This window comes from Aspergillus chevalieri, chromosome 5, assembly GCF_016861735.1.
Source record: "Aspergillus chevalieri M1 DNA, chromosome 5, nearly complete sequence".
Lineage (NCBI taxonomy): Eukaryota > Fungi > Ascomycota > Eurotiomycetes > Eurotiales > Aspergillaceae > Aspergillus > Aspergillus chevalieri.
The window spans coordinates 2,158,992-2,177,309 of record NC_057366.1 but is presented as its reverse complement, the minus strand read 5'-3'; the positions used below and the strand labels follow the sequence as shown (position 1 = coordinate 2,177,309).

Below are 18,318 nucleotides of genomic sequence, written 5' to 3'. Positions count from 1 at the left end.
AGGAATGTGAGATGGTCACAGCCTCACAGGTTCTACATAGCATTCCGGTTACAACTTCTCTTCTATGAGTGTCCTCCGGTCGCAACCACAGAGTACATTGCCTCCGGGCATTATATAATCTAAATCCGCCAATTATATTCTAGATCACCACAAAGAATATAAAACCTACGGAGTGTCTTTCAGTGAAGCAAGAGAAAATAAAACTTGTAAAACTGGCTTTTTATTTCATTCCTCTGGTTAGTGAATACAAAAGAGGCGTGGGCATAAATATCACTCCGCGAAATTCTCGCCATGCTAAGAAACCATCTTCCTTTCTTTAATCAGGTTTTTCAGAAATCGGCTGTTTTATGAAAAGTTAGTAAACACCGCTGAGACCTGTTCTCCCCACGGTTAGTTTGCTCGCCGCCATGGCGCCGCCAAAGAAACAATCAAAAACCCCGGCCAGCACGAGCAAAGCCAGGAAAGGTGCTGACGATGTTGACCCTGCTCCTGAGGCTCCTCAGGCTAACGAGCAATCTGGAAATGGTGGACTACTCCAGAAGCTCATCCATGACGATCGAATGGTCACCCAGCTTGACAGTGCATACCTCGGGAGTGTTGTGGTGGATATTCGTGCTCTCTCACATAATGAACGTAACCGAGCCATTGATGAACGTTTCATTGAGAAGCTTTCTGAGGCGTTCAAGTGTGGTGTTCGGCGTTTTGCACAGGAGGACCGCTTAAAAGTGACGACTACAAGCAAGATGTTGGAGACAGTTTTGGCAGATCATGTTACAGAAACGACTACGCTCATGGACCTCCACAAATCCCTTACCAGAAAAACTAGTGATCCTGTACGTTGACATTCTAACCATGGTGACTACATTGCTAACCGGTAACTACATCAGAATGAATTGATTCACATTCAAGTTTTGCCAGAAGGTACCACGTTTGAACTGCGAAATGGACAGCATCGGGTTTCAGCTATGCTCAAGATCCTTCAAGAGGCCATTGAACGCGCTGATGCTGGGGAAGACATCACACGACCTGAAGTTCATGACTATCTGTGGGCCATCGACCTTTATGATGATGACAAGATGACAGAGGATACCCTTGCTGCCCTGATGGCCAATCGTGAAGTCATGCACCATTCAAACAGTGATGGCTACAATGCAGTCCAGATACTCGGTCGGCTGGAGAGTGTGCCAGAGAAAGAGCGAGGAGAAATTGTCAGAGGCTCAACTTTCTCTGACTGGGTGCAGACACTCTTTGGTCTGAATCTCACACACACTGCCCGGATGGGCTCTGTGATCAGCCATGAAGGCTTTCAGCCGTATGTTTTTCGATATGGAATGACACGATATGGAGAACGTCGCTTTACCTGGACCCTCGGAGGAAAAATGGTTTCATCAAAACTTGATTTTGTACGTTGATTTCCACATCAAAGGTTGAAGATGGTACTAACCACAGTCAGATCTGGTTTCGAGAGTTTGATAAATTTCTCGAGTTCACCACAAAGATCTTCGGGCATACCGCGCACCTCGTTCGATGTGAGGACTGGGAGTTAATCCTCAGTGTTGAGGCTGGTCAGCCAGACTACCCTCTTCGGCTCCTGTTTTATCCACGCCGTGAGGACTATTGGTTGAATAACAAAAAGCGCAAGAATCCTTGGCCTTTGCCTCCAAATTATCGGAATGAGCAACTCCCGCGACTCTCAAGCCCCTACCAAACCAATGACTATCGCTTCGACTGGCGTCGCCCAGGGTTTCTCAAGGATCTCAGTGAAGAAGATTACCACTTCATCTTTTCACGCCTAATGGAGAATCGAAATCTCCCATGTCCATGCTGGTAAGCTACAGTTCCCTGACTCCATAATCTCCCCACGGTTAGTAGCTTTTTGAATCATTAACTTTCTGACTAGGAATGATTGGTGCAACCTGGAAAAAGCAGTTGACAAGGTCAAACGGATTCTTCGCCACATAGCTATATGGATTGACCCAGACTGGACATACCCTGCAGCAGCCTCGCATGATCTGAAGGACTTCCAATGGGACTTGGAGATCCAAGACCTTCTTTTCGGAGACAAGAATTTTGATCGTCCATTTTCTCTGGATGCTGACCGTCTTCGGTTAGCTCGTAATTTCATCGATGAGCTTGTGAGACAGGTCCAAACTGACGGCTTCTGGAAGGACCCAAAACTCAATGACCTAGTAGGTTGACCAGACAGTTCACTAGTATTGAACATGAAGTTGCTAATAAAACTGATTCTAGCTCAAACCACCCCCTGATACCCTTGCAAGTGCGTCACACTCAGCTGCATATTTTGAGCGTTTCCTCCACCCGAATTGGGCTGCAATTATACAGCATGTTGTCAAGTCTGCCGGCCCGGTTCTGACCAATGCGATGAGCGCGTATAATGATCTGGGTTTTTTAGTAGGTCCCCTCACTCCACTTTTCTTACCGTGGTGAGATTAACATATTTTAGATCTCCAATCAGATGCCATACTCACCGTGGGGCCCGGTGATTGGCCGCACGCTTAAACAGAATCAAGCAGTTTGCCGAACTCCCTCAATGCTCAACAAAAATGAGGAGGAAGACTTGGTCCAGCAAGGTGAAATTTTTGGTGCCCTCTGGCACTACCGATCCCTCAAAAGCAAGATGCTGGAAACGATCAGTTGGGGGCTTAAGGGCGGGAAGAAGCGACCAGAGAATCTGATTGGATGTGAGGTAAGTGCTCCTCGCACTTTTAACCATGGTTAGAAACTCATTAGTTTCATTAGGCGGAATATGAGGCGGCTGTGGTTGTTCTCAAGGACCAGGCACAAGTGCTTGAACGGTACGGCTATACACACGCAATCAATAATTTTTCCGAAGATTTGAGTGCATTTTCTTTGGATCGTTCAGAACCGGCCGCGATCACTATCAAGGAGACTCCTGGCTTCCTAAAATGTCGGCCGAAGATGTTCACAAGCCAAGCAGAGGAGATCCAAGCAAAGATCAAGGAGCACAACCGATCTATTCAGAAGAATAGTGTGATCAGACAGTCAGAGACCCAGAAGCGCAAGCGAAATGAGACAGAGGATTTAGAACCAGGAGAGGGTGTGGAACCGGAAGAGAACACAGAGGCAACTGACAACGAAAATTAAAATTCAAACCATGGTTAAAGTGTTTTTCTCAATTACAGAAAAGTTTGGGGTGTGTTGGGCGCTGAATTTGAAATTCTGCTCTGGATTATTAGATTTTTCTCTTCCTTCTCATCATGTTTATATGAATGCTATGTACAATGGATTCTCCAGCAAATACTCCTTACACTTCTCATTCCTCACCTGCGCCAGCACCACAATCATCATTCAGTGATATACTTCCCAATCTTGACTTAGAGTCCTCTCCTTTTCCAGAGAGCCAGCGAAGTTTGCCAATTGATCCCTTTCCGAATACATCTTTACCATATTCCTCTGTCAACCGGAAAAACAACCCAATCGGCGACTTTGACCTGGATATCATTTCAAGCAGACATGGAACAAACACATGTGTCAAATATCCAGAACGCAAGAACCTCACCACTGAATCTGAGTTCATTCAAAAACGAGATGAGTTTATGCGTTGGTGGAGGACAACTATATCAGCTGGAAAGTTTGAGAAGAAGGGTAAAGACATGCGATGGGGAGGATCCAAACATTCTCAAGGTTGGCAGCATTTCATAGAAGTCGCACGTCTTGATGATGGCACTCCACATGCTCGCTGTATTCACTGTGAGACCTTTATTGATCATCCAGGTAGAGGCAATGGGACCAAAACAATGATCAGACATCCAAATACCAGGCAATGCACTTATCAGCATCCTCAAAAATGTCATGCTTCCATTCAAGACTTTCTTGGAAAAGGACCAGTAAGTGCAAGGTCTACTCCAATATGCTGTTATGCAAAACAAGTATACTAACTCAGGAATTCTTTCTATCTCCCAGATAAACACGCCAGACAAGACTTATTCTCGTGAGGCATTTCAGGAACAGGTAGTTCATTGCATTGTTGGTAACCGTCTCCCATTCCGACTCATTGAAAATGTACAATTTCGACGTCTTCTAAATCTTGCGGCTGGTCCGAACAAAAAGCTGCATTTTCCCAATCGAAATGGTGTGAAAGATCTGCTAATGCAGCTTGCTCATACTTCTCGACGGAATACCATGGAAACCCTTCCTTCTGACAGTAAAATTTCCATTGCCCTTGATTGCTGGACAAGTCCAGATCAGAAACCATTCATGGCAGTTATTGGGTATTTCATCTCAGCGGATTTCCGGTTTTGCGAGGCCCTTCTTGGTTTTTCTCCATTGGAAGGATCTCATTCTGGGGATCGTCTTGGATCTGTGCTCTTGAAAATATTGGAAAAGCATGATCTGTCTCATCGCCTCCTTGGCATTACAACGGACAATGTACGTCATAATATACACATCCTCTCACCATGGTTAGAACATAAGAAATTGAGATCATACTGACTATTACAGGCTGGAAACAATGGGACAATGTTTGTCTACATCACAGATTCCCTTGCCCAGACTTTAGATCCAGATGTTGCTCATGGCTTGCAAGACGCTTTGAACACACATGACTTCTTTGAGCATGCCATGGACAGTGGCCTACAAGCCATTCTTAGCACTCCACACCATCTTCCATGTCTTACACATGTCATACAACTTGCTGTCAATGCCTTTTTGCGTGAGCTAAAGATCGATGCCAAAAATGATGATGTTGTTGGCATCCGCTGGAATGATGATGATAAAAACCTGAGAGAAAAAGGATTGACTCGTACTCTCGAAAAAGTAAGGCTTTGATTCTATTTCCCCTTTTCTTTTCTTTTCTTTTCTTTTTCTTTTTCTTTTTCTTTTTTTTCTTTGTTACTTGTTCTCGGCTAATGCTAGATAGGTCCGGAAACTAGTGCGATATGTTAATGCCAGCCCTCAACGTCGGGAAAGCTTTCGACGATATCAGCGAATGGATTCACACAATACTAAAACACTTGGTCTTCTTCTAGATTGCAAAACTCGCTGGAATTCCACCTTTCTTATGCTTGAACGGGCTTATAAGTTGAGGGAGCCAATTCGAAGGTTTATCACCACAACGGATGACCATGCTATCTTCCCTCTGAGTCTTGCAGAACATGAATGGCGACATGTGGAGTACCTACTTCAGCTGCTTCGAGAGTTCTACTACTTTACAAACAGCCTGTCTAAGCACCATGGAGTTACAGTTCATAAGGCAAGTGCCAATTTTCACCACGGTTAGATCCTTGCTAATATTTATACAAGGTGTATATGATCTACAACAGTCTCTTCAATCACATCGAGGATAATCAGCATCACCTTGAAAACAAACAGCGACCGTGGAAAAGGCAGCTTTATCAGGGTTTGTCAATGGCGCACAGAAAACTTTCAGAATATTATGGAAAGACATATGAATTTCAGGGCGTCATTTATGCAATCGGCACTGTCCTTGATCCATGCCAAAAGCTTTCTGTTTTCCAAGGAGCAAGTTGGGAAGAAAATGGTGGCTCAGGAATGCTTTGGTCGGTTAAATATGAGAATGTACTAAAAAAGTCTTTTCTTATTACCGAAACAGATATCCATTGATCAACGAAGCGACTGCATCCTCCACCAATCTGAATGTAATTGATCAAGCTCTTCACCGGTACAAGCGTCGCCGATACAACCAACAGTCTGACTCAAACGAACAATCACAGAGTCATCAATACACTGAACTGCAAAGATACCTGGATGATGAGCGTTAGTCTTCTTTTGTTACTTCTGCATTTATGACCTTTTCAATTGTTCTAACCATGGTGACTTTCAAGCAACTTTACCACTGGGTTCAGTCCCTGATGTCCTTGACTGGTGGCGTGATAATGCACCCCGTTTCCCAATCCTTTCTCGAATGGCCCGTGATTTCCTTGCAGTTCCAGCGAGTGGTGTTGGTGTCGAGAATCTGTTCAGTACTGCTCGGGATGTTTGCCACTATCGCCGTAACCGCCTCGCACCCGAAACAATTGAAGCAATTATGATCCAAATGTCTGCTGACCGCTTTGAACTGAAACGGGAATACATATCTGTTGAAGATGGTGACAATGATGAGCAGAACGATGTGGGATATGTGGATTTCAATGTTGAATTGGATGTCAACTATATCAGTGATGAAGAGGATCTAGGTGGATTTGAGGATGATGATAGAGATCGCTGGGCTGATGACGATGAGGAAGATGGACTCAGTCTACCTCCACTGCAGTCTTACCAGCGACCGTCTGCCATCCATTCACCATCCATGAACGCAGAAGCTCATTCTACGACAAGCCAGTCGGAGGTTATAAACCCACATCCTCAATCTGCAACAACCCGGCCACGTCGTGTTATCCATGAACCTGGATATTTTCAGCGCCTTGAGAACGGTAAATAGCTGGTAGTCTTTGTGAGACTGAGTCGATGTACTATCCATATTGATCTTGGAAGTGCACGGGCTTTCTCATTCCTGCAGAGGTTGTAAGGGTTCCCCTTTATCATTGATGCTGGAAGATGTATGGAGTATCAGGTTTCAAGAATCAAGATAGTTTTAAAAAATTCCAACTCGTTTTCACTATGGTTAAAAATTATCATGACAATTAAAATGCGGGATGTAGCATGATCCTTTGTAATATAATAGCATAAGTTCATAACTTTGAGCTGACAAAGCCTCTCAGTCAAACACTCGGTTTCTTCAAAGTAATCGTTACACAGTATAGATACCATACAGTAATATATGTTTGGCTTCGTAATGGGGCCTAACGGGGTCTTGGGGCGCCCCAAACCCCGCTGCCCCAGTTCAGCCCGCCCCAACGGGGCACCCAAAAAATTAGCGGGGCGGGGACCTCTGCCCCAAACCCAGAGCGGGGTGAGCACCTCTGCCCCGAAGCCCGCCCCGGCGGGGTTTGGGGCGGGTTCGGGGCGGGGTCACGGGGCCATCTGTGACACTCTAGCAGATAGTATTCTTTCTGATAAACAGTGATCCTTTTGGCAATTGGAGTCGGGTCAAAGTTGATTTTGAGGTCCGGGGTACTTCGGAGCGCCATTACATACACATAGACTTCTAATATAGGGGGGAGAGGGAATTATTTATAGTCAAGAAATGTACTCTGATAGTGCTGGCTGAATGTTGTCTTCATTGAACAACACTGCAGCCTCGTCATCACGAGCCTCAATACTGAGATGCTTGACGATCTCATTCACTATTAGCTGAATCACATGTGCAATGCAAAGTAGCTGATTTTGCTTTGCTGACCATTGGATCCCTTTCAATTCCAGCTTTTCTGAAAGGACTTGACAGAGAGTCTTATTGTTACTCGCATTGCCCGCAGTGATAGCAAGAAGCTGTGACTCGATATTGTACTCATAAAGCGTTTCTGAAAAACAGCAGCAAGGGCACCTCCAGTATGTGCTCCAGATAGGGGCTCAAAGCCTAGTAGGATTTCCTTTCGCTCCCACTGAGAGGTGATAAACGACCCAACAATCCCCAGAAACGCAAGGTGATTGGGACTCGTCCATGTATCAAGGGTGATAGATATTGCTGTATGCCTTGGTTTTCCAGCCAGGAGCTTCTGCTTCACTGTCTCAAACTTGGTGTTGAGTAACTTTTATATTATAATACAACCTACAAGTCACAGCTGGCTGAGCTCTGTCTGCCAGGCGGTCTCATGAAAAACTTGGCAAGATTGATGTATTAGAGGTGTTGTTAGACACCCAACGTTGAATATCGGCGTTTTAAAATCGATGGGTGATATTTGGACAATCGCTGCAACCTCCAAGGAACGCTTTCGTGAGGTTGCACTCGAGATCGAAGCAGCTTTTTCAGGTTGGCCAAAAGGATTACTTGAAAGTCAACGGATTCTGTCAGTCTGATCTTATTTTCGCTCTTCTCATGTATTGATTTTTGCGAATCTGGATGTGCGTCCACGTTTGCATTGCTATCGAATAAGCCGGCAATATTCTGGTCTGCAAAATAATAGGTATCTTCTATAAATTCTATGACGAACTGATAAATCACAGTTCTCAGCGGCAACAGGAGCATGACAAGATGATAATTTTGAGGCTTCTATGAACTGGGAAATGCTGATAATGCCAGGAATTGAAACCCCTTCAGTTGCTAAATAACAAACTCAAAAGCCTCAGTGCAGCGTACAAGTAGATCCCACGACTTCGCCGAACTCCAGAAAAACCTTTACGATTACCCTTGCTATGAATTGTCGGAGATTATGACTGACGTTCTCGACGGGCATAGTCGTTCGAGGAATCGCCGAATAAGTGGAGCTCAAAATCATCTAGTATAAGCTATGATCGGGTGATTACCACCAAGAAAGGCAATCTTTATCTCCGAACTTATCGAGTAATGATTATTATGTACTTGGTATTATATAAGGCGTGCACTATAAAACCATAGATCCCTTCCTGGAGGAATTCTGGTACCGAAGCAGACGGTGTTGTCTCTACCTCCAATTATGTCTAGTACTGCCGAACAGGCGGGGCCTAAAGAAGGTAATAATCAGCTTCCCAGGACAGTTTTACTTCGGCGAGGCAATGTCTCATGATTGACCATGCACAGCAATTACTTCAAGCACTATTGACTGGGAGAACGATCCTCATAATCCAAGCAATTGGCCTCTTTGGAAGAAGCTCTATAAGACAGCGGTCCCGGCTTTGCTTTGCTTTGAAGTGTCAGTACATAGCATTTCTTGATCAGCATTAACACTAATCTCACTGAACAGAACATTTGGATTATCCATATACACACCTCAACACAATGAAGTCCAACACGTGTTTGGCGTATCGTCAACCGTGTCATTACTCCCCTACGCGTTGTACGTCTACGGATTGGCTTTTGGGCCCATGCTATCGGCTCCTCTGAGCGAGATGTATGGCCGACGCCTGATCTATTTGTTCGCGACCCCAATATCCCTCCTGTTCACACTGGGTGCTGGCTTCGCGAGGAACTTTGCCATGCTTGTTATCTGCCGTTTCTTTGCGGGTGCACTGAGCTCGTCTCCTGTGGCGGTGGGGCTGGCACCATTGCAGATCTTTGGGGAGGAAGACACATTGCACGAGCTATGACCTTGCTGTTTGCTACGTCTCTTCTCGGTCCATCGCTGGGCCCTGTGGTTGGTGGGTATATCGCGGAATACAAGGGATGGCAATGGAGTCAGTGGACGGTTTTGTTTCTGGGCGCAGCGTCGTGGGTCTTTTCTTTCGGGCTCAGGAAACATACGCAAAGGCGATTTTCCGCTCGCGAGCAAAGAGATTAAGGTTGCCGTTGCCCCCGAGGCCGGTCTTACTGGAATGGCGGGACTTAAGCAGCTTTTCACAGTCACATTCACAAGGCCCATCTTTATGTTGGTGACAGATCCCATAATCGGGCTTTTTTCGCTTTACACTTCCTTCAATTTCTCCATGCTGTTTTCGTTCCTGGCCGCATTCCTCCCGGTTTTTCAATCGACTTATGGCTTCTCTCCGGGACAAAGTGGTCTCGTCTTCCTAGGGATTACCACCGGTTGCTCCGTAGGCGCAATTATCAAGATACTTATCGATCAGCACGTCTATCAGAAACAGTTGGTAAAACAGCAGGGCTGCATCCCCGCCGAGCAACGGCTTTGGGGATCCATGCTTGGAAGTATTCTCATGCCGGCCTCTTTATTTTGGTTTGCGTGGACCGCACAACAGAGCGTGCATTGGATGGTCCCGATTGTTGCAGCGGCTTTCTTCGGAGCTGCCAGTATACTGATCTTTGTTCGTACCGGACTACAACCCTCCTTATGCCATAACAGAAAAATCCCTGGTACTAATTCCCGTTCGAGTCTCCAGGTCTCCTGCGTTCTATATCTCACAGACGTATACGGTGCCGCTTACGGCGCCTCAGCATTGGCAGCGAACGGGTTACTCCGCTACGCAATGGGAGGCTCATTCCCTTTCTTCATTCCTGCTAGTACGTTGCTTCTCAGAAGAGCTCTTGGTTTTTTTCTTTCTTTTCCTATTCTTCGCCTCGACCAACTGACCTGGCGTCCAGTGTACTGCAACCTCGGCTGCTTTACTGATTTGGTTCCACTATTCGGAAGATGGCTGGTTATGCGGGATAGTAGTGGTTAGATTATCATGAACTTATGGAGGCGTCGTGTGCTCCTATGTAGCGTAGGAATCATAATTTCCACTCAATTGACTGAAGTTAGAATACCATGACTGCTGACTTGCTGTTTTTATATCCACCAGATGGAAGGAAGTTTTGGCAATTATTGAATTTTCTAAAGTTCTCATGCCGCAGCACTGATGATGTCCCTGATTCGCAACCTTTTTCGACACAAGCATCCCTAAGCCTTGGTTGCTGTCTCAACTGCTGACTAACAGGGGAGGGCCATCTAGCGTTTACAGTTTTTTTCCCTTTTGCACTAACAGGCTTCCGTAACTACATACACGAATCACATCCCAGACTCTGAATCCTTCGTGTACAGCCGCTCTTCGTACAGCCTCAGCCTTGCCGCTGTCGTTTTCTTAAATTTGGGCTATGTCTTCTGCCCTTAAACCATTGTCATTTTCATCCATCCGGGTCTGTTGATGTCCTTTTATTCTCTGCGCATCCGAGATGGGCGCTGAGCAAAATCAACGGAAACCCTTCCTTTCAACCATGGATGGACCGATCGGCGATAAAAATGAAAAGCCTCGGGGCGCAAAAGATCGATTTCAAATGTGGACACCCATCATTCTGCACCCGCTCGTTCTGATCGCGTTCGCAATCCTTTTCGCAATTTTCCTCGCCGTCACCGAAGTGCTGTACCAATATTCGAATAAACACCAAGGCCTGAGCACAATTGACCAGAAATATCATTATCTCTGGACTTATGCGCCAACTGCTGGTAGGAGAATCTCACCATAAATAAAGAATCTCAAACTAATCGGAAAGTCTTCCTCATTGTTGCTGGTTTCTGGGGACAGGTCGAGTATCGCTCCAAGCAGCTTGCGCCATGGCATTCTATGAATCAGAGGGTGCAACCGGCATCGCAGAGCTTGCTGCTCGATTATATCACACCGTGGAATGTCATTTCCATGTTTCGCTCGGTGAAGAATAAGCACTGGGCTGTTGGGCTCTCGGTGTTGGGGTCTCTGCTTATCACGCTGCTTACCGTCTTCTCAACAGGTTTGTTCATGTTGGACAGTGTACGACTTCAGAATATTCCAACGACGCTGAAAGCCTCGGCACAATTCAACAGTGGTGGGTATGATAGCAAAATGGTGGATGGTGTTCCTGCCTTGAGCGTTGCCGGGGCTGGACGGTTTAATCTTTCCTATCCAACTGGGACAACAGATAAATATGCCTTTTCGCCTTTCAACGCGTCCGACACAGATCTAGGTAAGCCTCTCTACACTTAGAGAGACCATTATTGACAAAGGATACAGGCACCAACACAGTCATCACAGGCATGGTGGATTTGTTCTCTGCACACCTCGAATGCGAACAAGGCAAACTCGCCAATTGGACCACCTACAATATCACCGGGGACGGTACCGGCGGGCCTTATTCCATCCAACCAAGCTCGGACCTCACTCTCAGCTCGCCGTCATGCTCTACAAATCCTTTTCAGGCGTCTTTATTCGCTATACCCAGTCACAATAGTACCTCTGCCGATGTCTTTTTCGAGCACTGCACGGGTAGTGGCCAAACCGGCTCACGGGTGATATTTGTGAGCGCAAGGTTGTTGAGGGCTGGGCCGAAATATGCCATATCAGACATGCACCCAGTCTTTTGCAAGCCCACATACACAATATCCAAAGGATTGGTCTCATTGTTTGCCAGTAACCAGAGTGTCGCTCGTCTCCTTCCTCTCATTAATGAAACATCCCGCAGCAATGCAATTCCAGGCATAGGATCGTCCGAGATCATCGCGTCGTTGAACTCCAGTTTGGTGGGAGCAGAGAAGCCAGTTAGTGGTTTCCCAACGGGAAATACCAGCATTTCCCACCTTGGAACTCTCTACCGGCTAGCAAACATGTCTTCTCCGTTTGACGCGGAGAGTCTCTTTGAACCGTCGTCTTTCCAGAATATTTCAACAGGAACATACCAGTCGATAGTTGCACAGATTGCACGACAGCACTTCATGACCCCTTCCGATAGTCAGTTCACAGGAACATATTCTGCCACCAAGCAAAGACTTATTGTCAGAGAACTGTCTGTGCGAGCTATGGAAGCGATTCTGGCTGCTCTGATTCTGGTGGCTGCAGTCATGCTGGTCTGCAGACCAGTGCGTTCAACGCCACGTGATCCTGGTCCTCTGTCCGGTCTCGCAGCCATACTATGCAGGAGTTCCCATCTGACGGATAGGCTTGACGGCACACAGAATAAGAAAAATATGAAAGCGAGGTTGACTGGTGGTCTATATGTTGGCGAGGCTACAAACCAGAACGGCGAGAAGACATTCCGCATCGAGGCAAAATACCAGGGAAAGAATGATTCTCAACCAGCCGATACCAACGTGACCATCTCTTGGTGGCATTCCATCTCCAGGTGGTGGCAGATTGTCTCAATACTCCTTCCTATCTTGATAATCGCGGGACTGGAGGCTGCATATCAAGAATCCCACCGCCATGACGGGCTGGGAAACGTCACTTCTGATGGCTACATCCAATACGTCTGGGTGTATATACCTGCATTGGTCATGTTGCTAGTCCGGATCTTCACGAATGGCATTCACTCCTCTTCGATGATTCTCCAGCCCTATCTTGAACTAAAACGCGGCGCAGCCACAGCTAGCAGCATCATGGAGAACCATCTATCCAAGATCACACTGTATTCATTCTGCTGTGCCCTGTTCAAGAAGCAATTTGTCCTTGCTGCATCTGCCCTATCGGTCATAATCGCCCCTATCTTAACCATCGCTGTCAGTGGTTTATACTCGACCGAGTATGCGACTGTTCCTCGCTCAGTGTCTATAATGGCGAGTGATTCTTTCAACCAATACGGAGGACCTGCCTACGGTGATGAGACAGGATCACCGCTCATTGGGTTGTTGATTGTGGCAAGAAACATGTCGTATCCAGCCTGGACGTATGATGAGCTCATCACTCCAATTCTGCGGGAGGGCTCCTTGACTGACCGTGACGGGGATATTCCTTATCAACCATCAAACAAAACCTCCGATGACTTTGCTCTACTCGACCTGGCAATTCCAGCGCTCCGCGTAAATGCGAACTGCACCGCTTTCCCGCGGGAGAAGATCTCATTGAAACAGTTTCCAGCCGGAGGCTCATCTAAGTGGGAGTTACAGATGAACTTTGGCCCCGACTGCCAAGCATATTATGGTACAAGGATGACAGTTCAAAGCGACAACCCAAACGCCACACAGACGGTCTTTGGACAGTTCACCGACGATATAGCCTTCTTCGGCGACTACTGTCCCAACATGGCAGTACTGTACGGCACCCTGACCCCGAACAATTCCACCAGTGGCGTCCACGGATTCACCTGCAAACCATATGCGAACCAGGTTGAAGCCAACACGACCTTTGCCTACCCAGGGCTGCAGATCCAGTCAATGACTGTGGACGAATCAACTATGAAGCCATTTACAGGCTTCACCGTACCGGGGATCACCTCTTCCATGCCCAATATCACCAACAGCGCTGGCAACAAGGCTTTTGACAGCTTTTTCTCCATCATGATGAGCATTCAGGGAACCTTGAATACATCCGACATCGTGAATCCAGATGCCATGCCGTCAGTCATCAATGCTACGCAGCATCTCTACCGCGTTCTTGTGGCTCAATATCTCAATGTTGATGCTCGTACTGCCCCCACCGCCTCGATACCGTATAACGGGACCATCTCAGACCCTACACGAGTGCGTCTTGTACAGAGTGAGATTTCGACACGCATCTTGGAGGGGTGCCTTGCCGCAATGACAGTATGCTCTCTTATTGCGGTTTTCGGGACTCGAACGAGGAAAATACTCCCTATCAATCCTTGCTCTCTCGCTGGTGCTACGACATTACTAGCTGGTTCGGATATATTGAAATCCGACGTTTTCCCACCGGGATCAGAGTGGTACAACGATAAGGAGATGACAAGACGGGGGATATTGAACGGACTGATATTCGGACTTGGATGGTGGGATAGAAAGAGATATGGAATTGATATCGGGAAACCAGCGGAAACGCTGTGTGACGGCTGATGGCGCGTCAGGCTGGCCAGGACGCAGTCAATTCGATCAAATTCACCGGTCGCGTGCATATGTCTGGCTATACTGAGCCGTTGGCCCATTTGGGGCCTGCCGAGGAGGGCGTTGCCACTTGGATGTTGTATGCCCGGTCGATGCTCACGACTTGGCCATGCAAGGACAACAGTCAGTGGTTTATTGGTGTTATTGTTGCTCTCTCTTTCCATGTTTTGCTGGCATATTTCTAACTCATTCGCTATACAGCCCTCCCAACTGAAACAGGCAGATCTATCTCTCTGGAAACATGCCGACTGCGAGACCATCAACCAGGTTTACGGCGATTACTACCACCCCTATGCGCCCACTACCAAGTTCCGAGACGGTCAGTATCTATCCTCTATCTATTGAATCTATATCTGACTCTCACAGTCGTCGTCCAATCCGAGCGGGTCGTTGCAAGCGATGTTTTCCAAGAAATCGGCTTTCCGGCCATGTCCAACGGCCGGATTGCCTTGTTAGGTGATGGTGAGTTTTCTAGACAATATGGGCATCTATTTCGAGAGTATTCCAGACTAACAAGTTTCCACACAGCTGCCCATGCCATGACATCTTTCTTCGGCCAGGTAAATACATTCACCTCCCCTGTAAACAGAACAAAACTAACCTAAAGTAAAGGGAGCCTGCCAGGCAATCGAAGACGCCACCGAGCTAGCCAATGTCCTCGTGGAAGCATACCAGCAGCAAAACACCCAGCAAGAGAAAAAACAACGCCCGCCATTCGAAGCAGCATTCCAGAAAGATGCCGTACGGGGTTGGTCCGCTGGTCCGCCGTGTCGTTTACAGTTATATGCCGATTTGGGGATGGAAGTGGGCTTTGCAGTGGCTGCATGGGTATCAGCCTAAGTTGGTGGGGGGGGGTTTAGATATCGGCATCTGGGTTTCTTGCAATCAGATGATAGTAATATAGGAAAGTGGGCGTCCCGGCCACTGAACGTTAATTTCGAAAAGCGCCACCGAAAAGCGCCGTCGAAAAGCCTCTCTTGCCTCCTTATCTTAACGCAATCTCTGTATTTGTTTCCACCGTACATCTTCAGTACTTGGGAGAAATATTAATCTGAAGAAGCTTTCTGCTCAGAATATATAATTTTAGTACCATAATACGCTATATTTGAATTTTAGGCTCTGTATATATTTTGTTGCTGAGATATTGAGGTTATAAAAAGTGCCATTTTATATGGAATACAGAGCCGCGCAGCTCGGTGGGATGCGCAGCTCGGTAGTTGATTACGTTAACAAGAATTATTTCCGGCTTCTTGCAGTCTTCTTGAAGATACTGATATTGTGCATCGGTCCATGAGAAATGACGATACAGATGTCATGACTCTGGGTGCTGGTTCCATGCCAACTCGTCGATACTGGTCGCTCCGTTCATCTTGCTCCAGCAATAGGCCCCATAAATTAGGTTTTTTTTTTGGAGAACACAGGCAAGATAAGGAGAAATTTACTGTGTGAATCTCTCAGCATCCTGATAACAGCTTTGTTGTCGGGAGACACAAGCCAATCTTCACCACCACCATTGACGCTCTTCTCACTGTCTGGCTGGTCCGGCGAGCCGGGAACCAGAAAAGTATCAGTCGCTTGGGATTTCAGAGTCCAATTACCGCGGGTCAACAAGCAGCTATATGCCGTAGATTGTGGTATCCAACAGAAATCCCTTGGACGTATTTACTCCGACTACTAAACATCCAGGGCATGAGTTGATGATACAAAGACTGAGAAAAGGGACCGCTACAAAGTATAGCCCTACGCCCACCTTCCTGATTGGCACTTCCTTCCTTTTATCTTATACGACTAGTTATTAGCCTATAAACCTCCATAAATGAATGTAAAGACCGGATATGTAAATGAACTACCATGGGCCTTCTACCTCTTCCACTCGCAATAGTAGAGCCCTATCTAGACTAGCCTCACAGGATTTATAACATTATACATTGGTCATAGTGATCATCTGCCCTGAGAACGACAGGACAGTCAAGTATAGCAATGCACCGGCAAACGATGGAAGGAATACGCGGTGGCGGATATAGGAGTTGAAATCACCAAAGGCCTTCTGTATGAGGACAGAACAATTCGTCCGGATGCGTGTACGAGACCATGCTGGTCCATTTTCACATTTGAAGGAACATTATTAGCCACGGATATGATGTTCCTACCGCGGTGGTATTCACAGCTCTGCTCCTAATATGACAGTCAATCAGACGCAAAGCACGGACAGTAGTGAAAAGGATAATACTGGTAAATTCCGCATCCAACTCTTCGTTAATGGTTGGCAGTTTGGGAAGTACAGTATGTCTGCCATCCTCTTCCTAGACACCTACTACTCCGAACCCGAACCCAGGGTATACGCAATGTAATGCATATTCACAATCAATCCATAGTAAATACCATCGGCCCTCAAACTTCATACCGCATCCCAGAGGGAATCCCCAATCACCACGGCAAGAACTATCTAGCGTTGACTTTTTGGGCACTAGGTGAGAACGGAGCGCTCTTGGATGGGCTTAGTCCGAGGCCAATTGCTGTTGTGAGGAGTGGCTATCTGGTGCCTGGGTTCGTGCTTGGGGAGGAATTTGACGCAAGAGGGGGCAGTTATTAGGCAAATCAGCTTCGTGTATGAATGACAGAAACTGGGTCGAGTAGAATATAGCAAGCCATGTGCATTTTAACATTCCAATCTCATGTGCATATGCATGGTCAAGTAAAATGCGGTGAGTTTTTAAGGTGCGGACACAACGTCATTCATGGGGCCGGCAAAGCGATTAGCCCCAGGATTTATAATCAACATGGTTGCATCCCAACACCATATATTGCATGCTAATTCGTCACTAGAAAGTAATTACAATAATAGAATTAACTTCTATTGTCCCAATATTTTCATGAGGTCTGCAACTATGTCCACCAAAGTGTTCTTAACCGGAATCACCGGGTACATCGGCGGGGATGCTTTCTACTACATCCAACAGAACCATCACGACATTGAATTCTCAGCCTTAATCCGGACTGAAGATAAGGCCCGGAAGGTACAGGACCAGTATCCGAGTGTACGGGTGGTCATCGGCGAGCTGGATGATTCCGACAAGCTTACAAAGGAAGCCGCCTGGGCAGATGTTGTGATTCGTATGTAGATCTACAGGAATATAACGATTACCCTGAGTAACAGGCAAAACAGACACCGCAGATGCTTCCGACCATGCTGGTGCCGCCAATGCGATTTCCAAAGGACTGATCGAGGGCCACAGTCCTGAACGGCCCGGGTACTGGCTGCACACTGGCGGTACCGGTATCCTGACGTACTTTGATTCAGACGTGCGCAAGGTAGCTGGCGAACATGATGACAAGGTATTCAATGACTGGGATAAGGTGCACGAATTGGTCAATCTTCCTGCAGCTGCATTCCATCGCAACGTGGACGAGATTGTCCTGAAGGCTGGCACCGAGCATGCAGACCGCGTCAAGACCGCTATTGTGTGTCCTCCGACTATATATGGGCGTGGCCGTGGTCCTATCTCGGGTCGTGGTCGTCAGGTGTACGAGTTGACTTCGTTCATTCTGAAGGAGAAGTATAGCCCGCAGATTGGAAAGGGATTGGCCCGATGGAATAACGTGCATGTGCATGATCTGAGCACGCTCTTCGATGCCCTGTTACGGGCGGCCGTTGATCCTGCGAGAACGGACGATGGTGAGATATGGGGTGCCAAGGGCTACTTTCTGTGTGAGAATGGCGAGCACGTATGGGGGGATGTATCTCGGTTGATTGGTCAACAATGCTTCAAGTCTGGCTATTTTGCAGAGGAACCACGTTCTCAGGCTTTTTCTCTTGACGAGGCTGTGAAATCGCCTGCTGGCTTTGAGGCTGCGAGCTGGGGCTGGAATTCAAGAGGCAAGGCCCTGCGAGGAAACAAGGTGCTAGGCTGGAAGGCGCAGGAACGGAGTCTTGAGGATGAGGTACCTGAAATAATTCGCTCTGAAGCTGCCAGACTGGGTCTGTGAGTTAGGCCGTATTTTGTGACAATGTGCATGATATGGAATCGTAGCTTCCAACACTACATGAACAAATTCGAATGAGCATCCT

At 47.0% G+C, this 18,318-nt stretch overlaps 6 protein-coding genes across 6 annotated transcripts; all 6 read left to right on the top strand.

The window, feature by feature from the left end:
* Window positions 1-407: 407 nt before the first annotated feature.
* ACHE_50766A (uncharacterized protein) lies at window positions 408-3,126 on the top strand (the record flags this gene model as incomplete). The annotated part of the gene is made up of 7 exons (XM_043280518.1): window positions 408-833; window positions 888-1,403; window positions 1,454-1,827; window positions 1,901-2,189; window positions 2,251-2,412; window positions 2,465-2,707; window positions 2,761-3,126. The coding sequence occupies 7 exons, from the start codon at window positions 408-410 to the stop codon at window positions 3,124-3,126; spliced, it is 2,376 nt and encodes a 791-aa protein (XP_043138090.1).
* A 1,113-nt stretch (window positions 3,127-4,239) lies between these two features.
* ACHE_50765A (uncharacterized protein) lies at window positions 4,240-5,009 on the top strand (the record flags this gene model as incomplete). The annotated part of the gene is made up of 3 exons (XM_043280517.1): window positions 4,240-4,410; window positions 4,483-4,797; window positions 4,914-5,009. The coding sequence occupies 3 exons, from the start codon at window positions 4,240-4,242 to the stop codon at window positions 5,007-5,009; spliced, it is 582 nt and encodes a 193-aa protein (XP_043138089.1).
* Window positions 5,010-5,905: 896 nt separating this feature from the next.
* On the top strand, window positions 5,906-6,421 carry ACHE_50764A (uncharacterized protein; the record flags this gene model as incomplete). The annotated part of the gene is made up of 1 exon (XM_043280516.1): window positions 5,906-6,421. The coding sequence occupies one exon, from the start codon at window positions 5,906-5,908 to the stop codon at window positions 6,419-6,421; it is 516 nt and encodes a 171-aa protein (XP_043138088.1).
* A 4,242-nt stretch (window positions 6,422-10,663) lies between these two features.
* Window positions 10,664-14,201, top strand: ACHE_50763A (DUF3433 domain-containing protein; the record flags this gene model as incomplete). The annotated part of the gene is made up of 3 exons (XM_043280515.1): window positions 10,664-10,892; window positions 10,940-11,386; window positions 11,434-14,201. The coding sequence occupies 3 exons, from the start codon at window positions 10,664-10,666 to the stop codon at window positions 14,199-14,201; spliced, it is 3,444 nt and encodes a 1,147-aa protein (XP_043138087.1).
* Window positions 14,202-14,260: 59 nt separating this feature from the next.
* ACHE_50762A (uncharacterized protein) lies at window positions 14,261-15,089 on the top strand (the record flags this gene model as incomplete). Its single annotated transcript, XM_043280514.1, has 5 exons — window positions 14,261-14,395; window positions 14,451-14,568; window positions 14,616-14,711; window positions 14,778-14,809; window positions 14,862-15,089. 5 exons carry the CDS (start codon window positions 14,261-14,263, stop codon window positions 15,087-15,089), a joined length of 609 nt encoding a protein of 202 aa, XP_043138086.1.
* Window positions 15,090-17,137: 2,048 nt separating this feature from the next.
* Window positions 17,138-18,236, top strand: ACHE_50761A (uncharacterized protein; the record flags this gene model as incomplete). The annotated part of the gene is made up of 2 exons (XM_043280513.1): window positions 17,138-17,363; window positions 17,416-18,236. 2 exons carry the CDS (start codon window positions 17,138-17,140, stop codon window positions 18,234-18,236), a joined length of 1,047 nt encoding a protein of 348 aa, XP_043138085.1.
* Window positions 18,237-18,318: the final 82 nt, after the last annotated feature.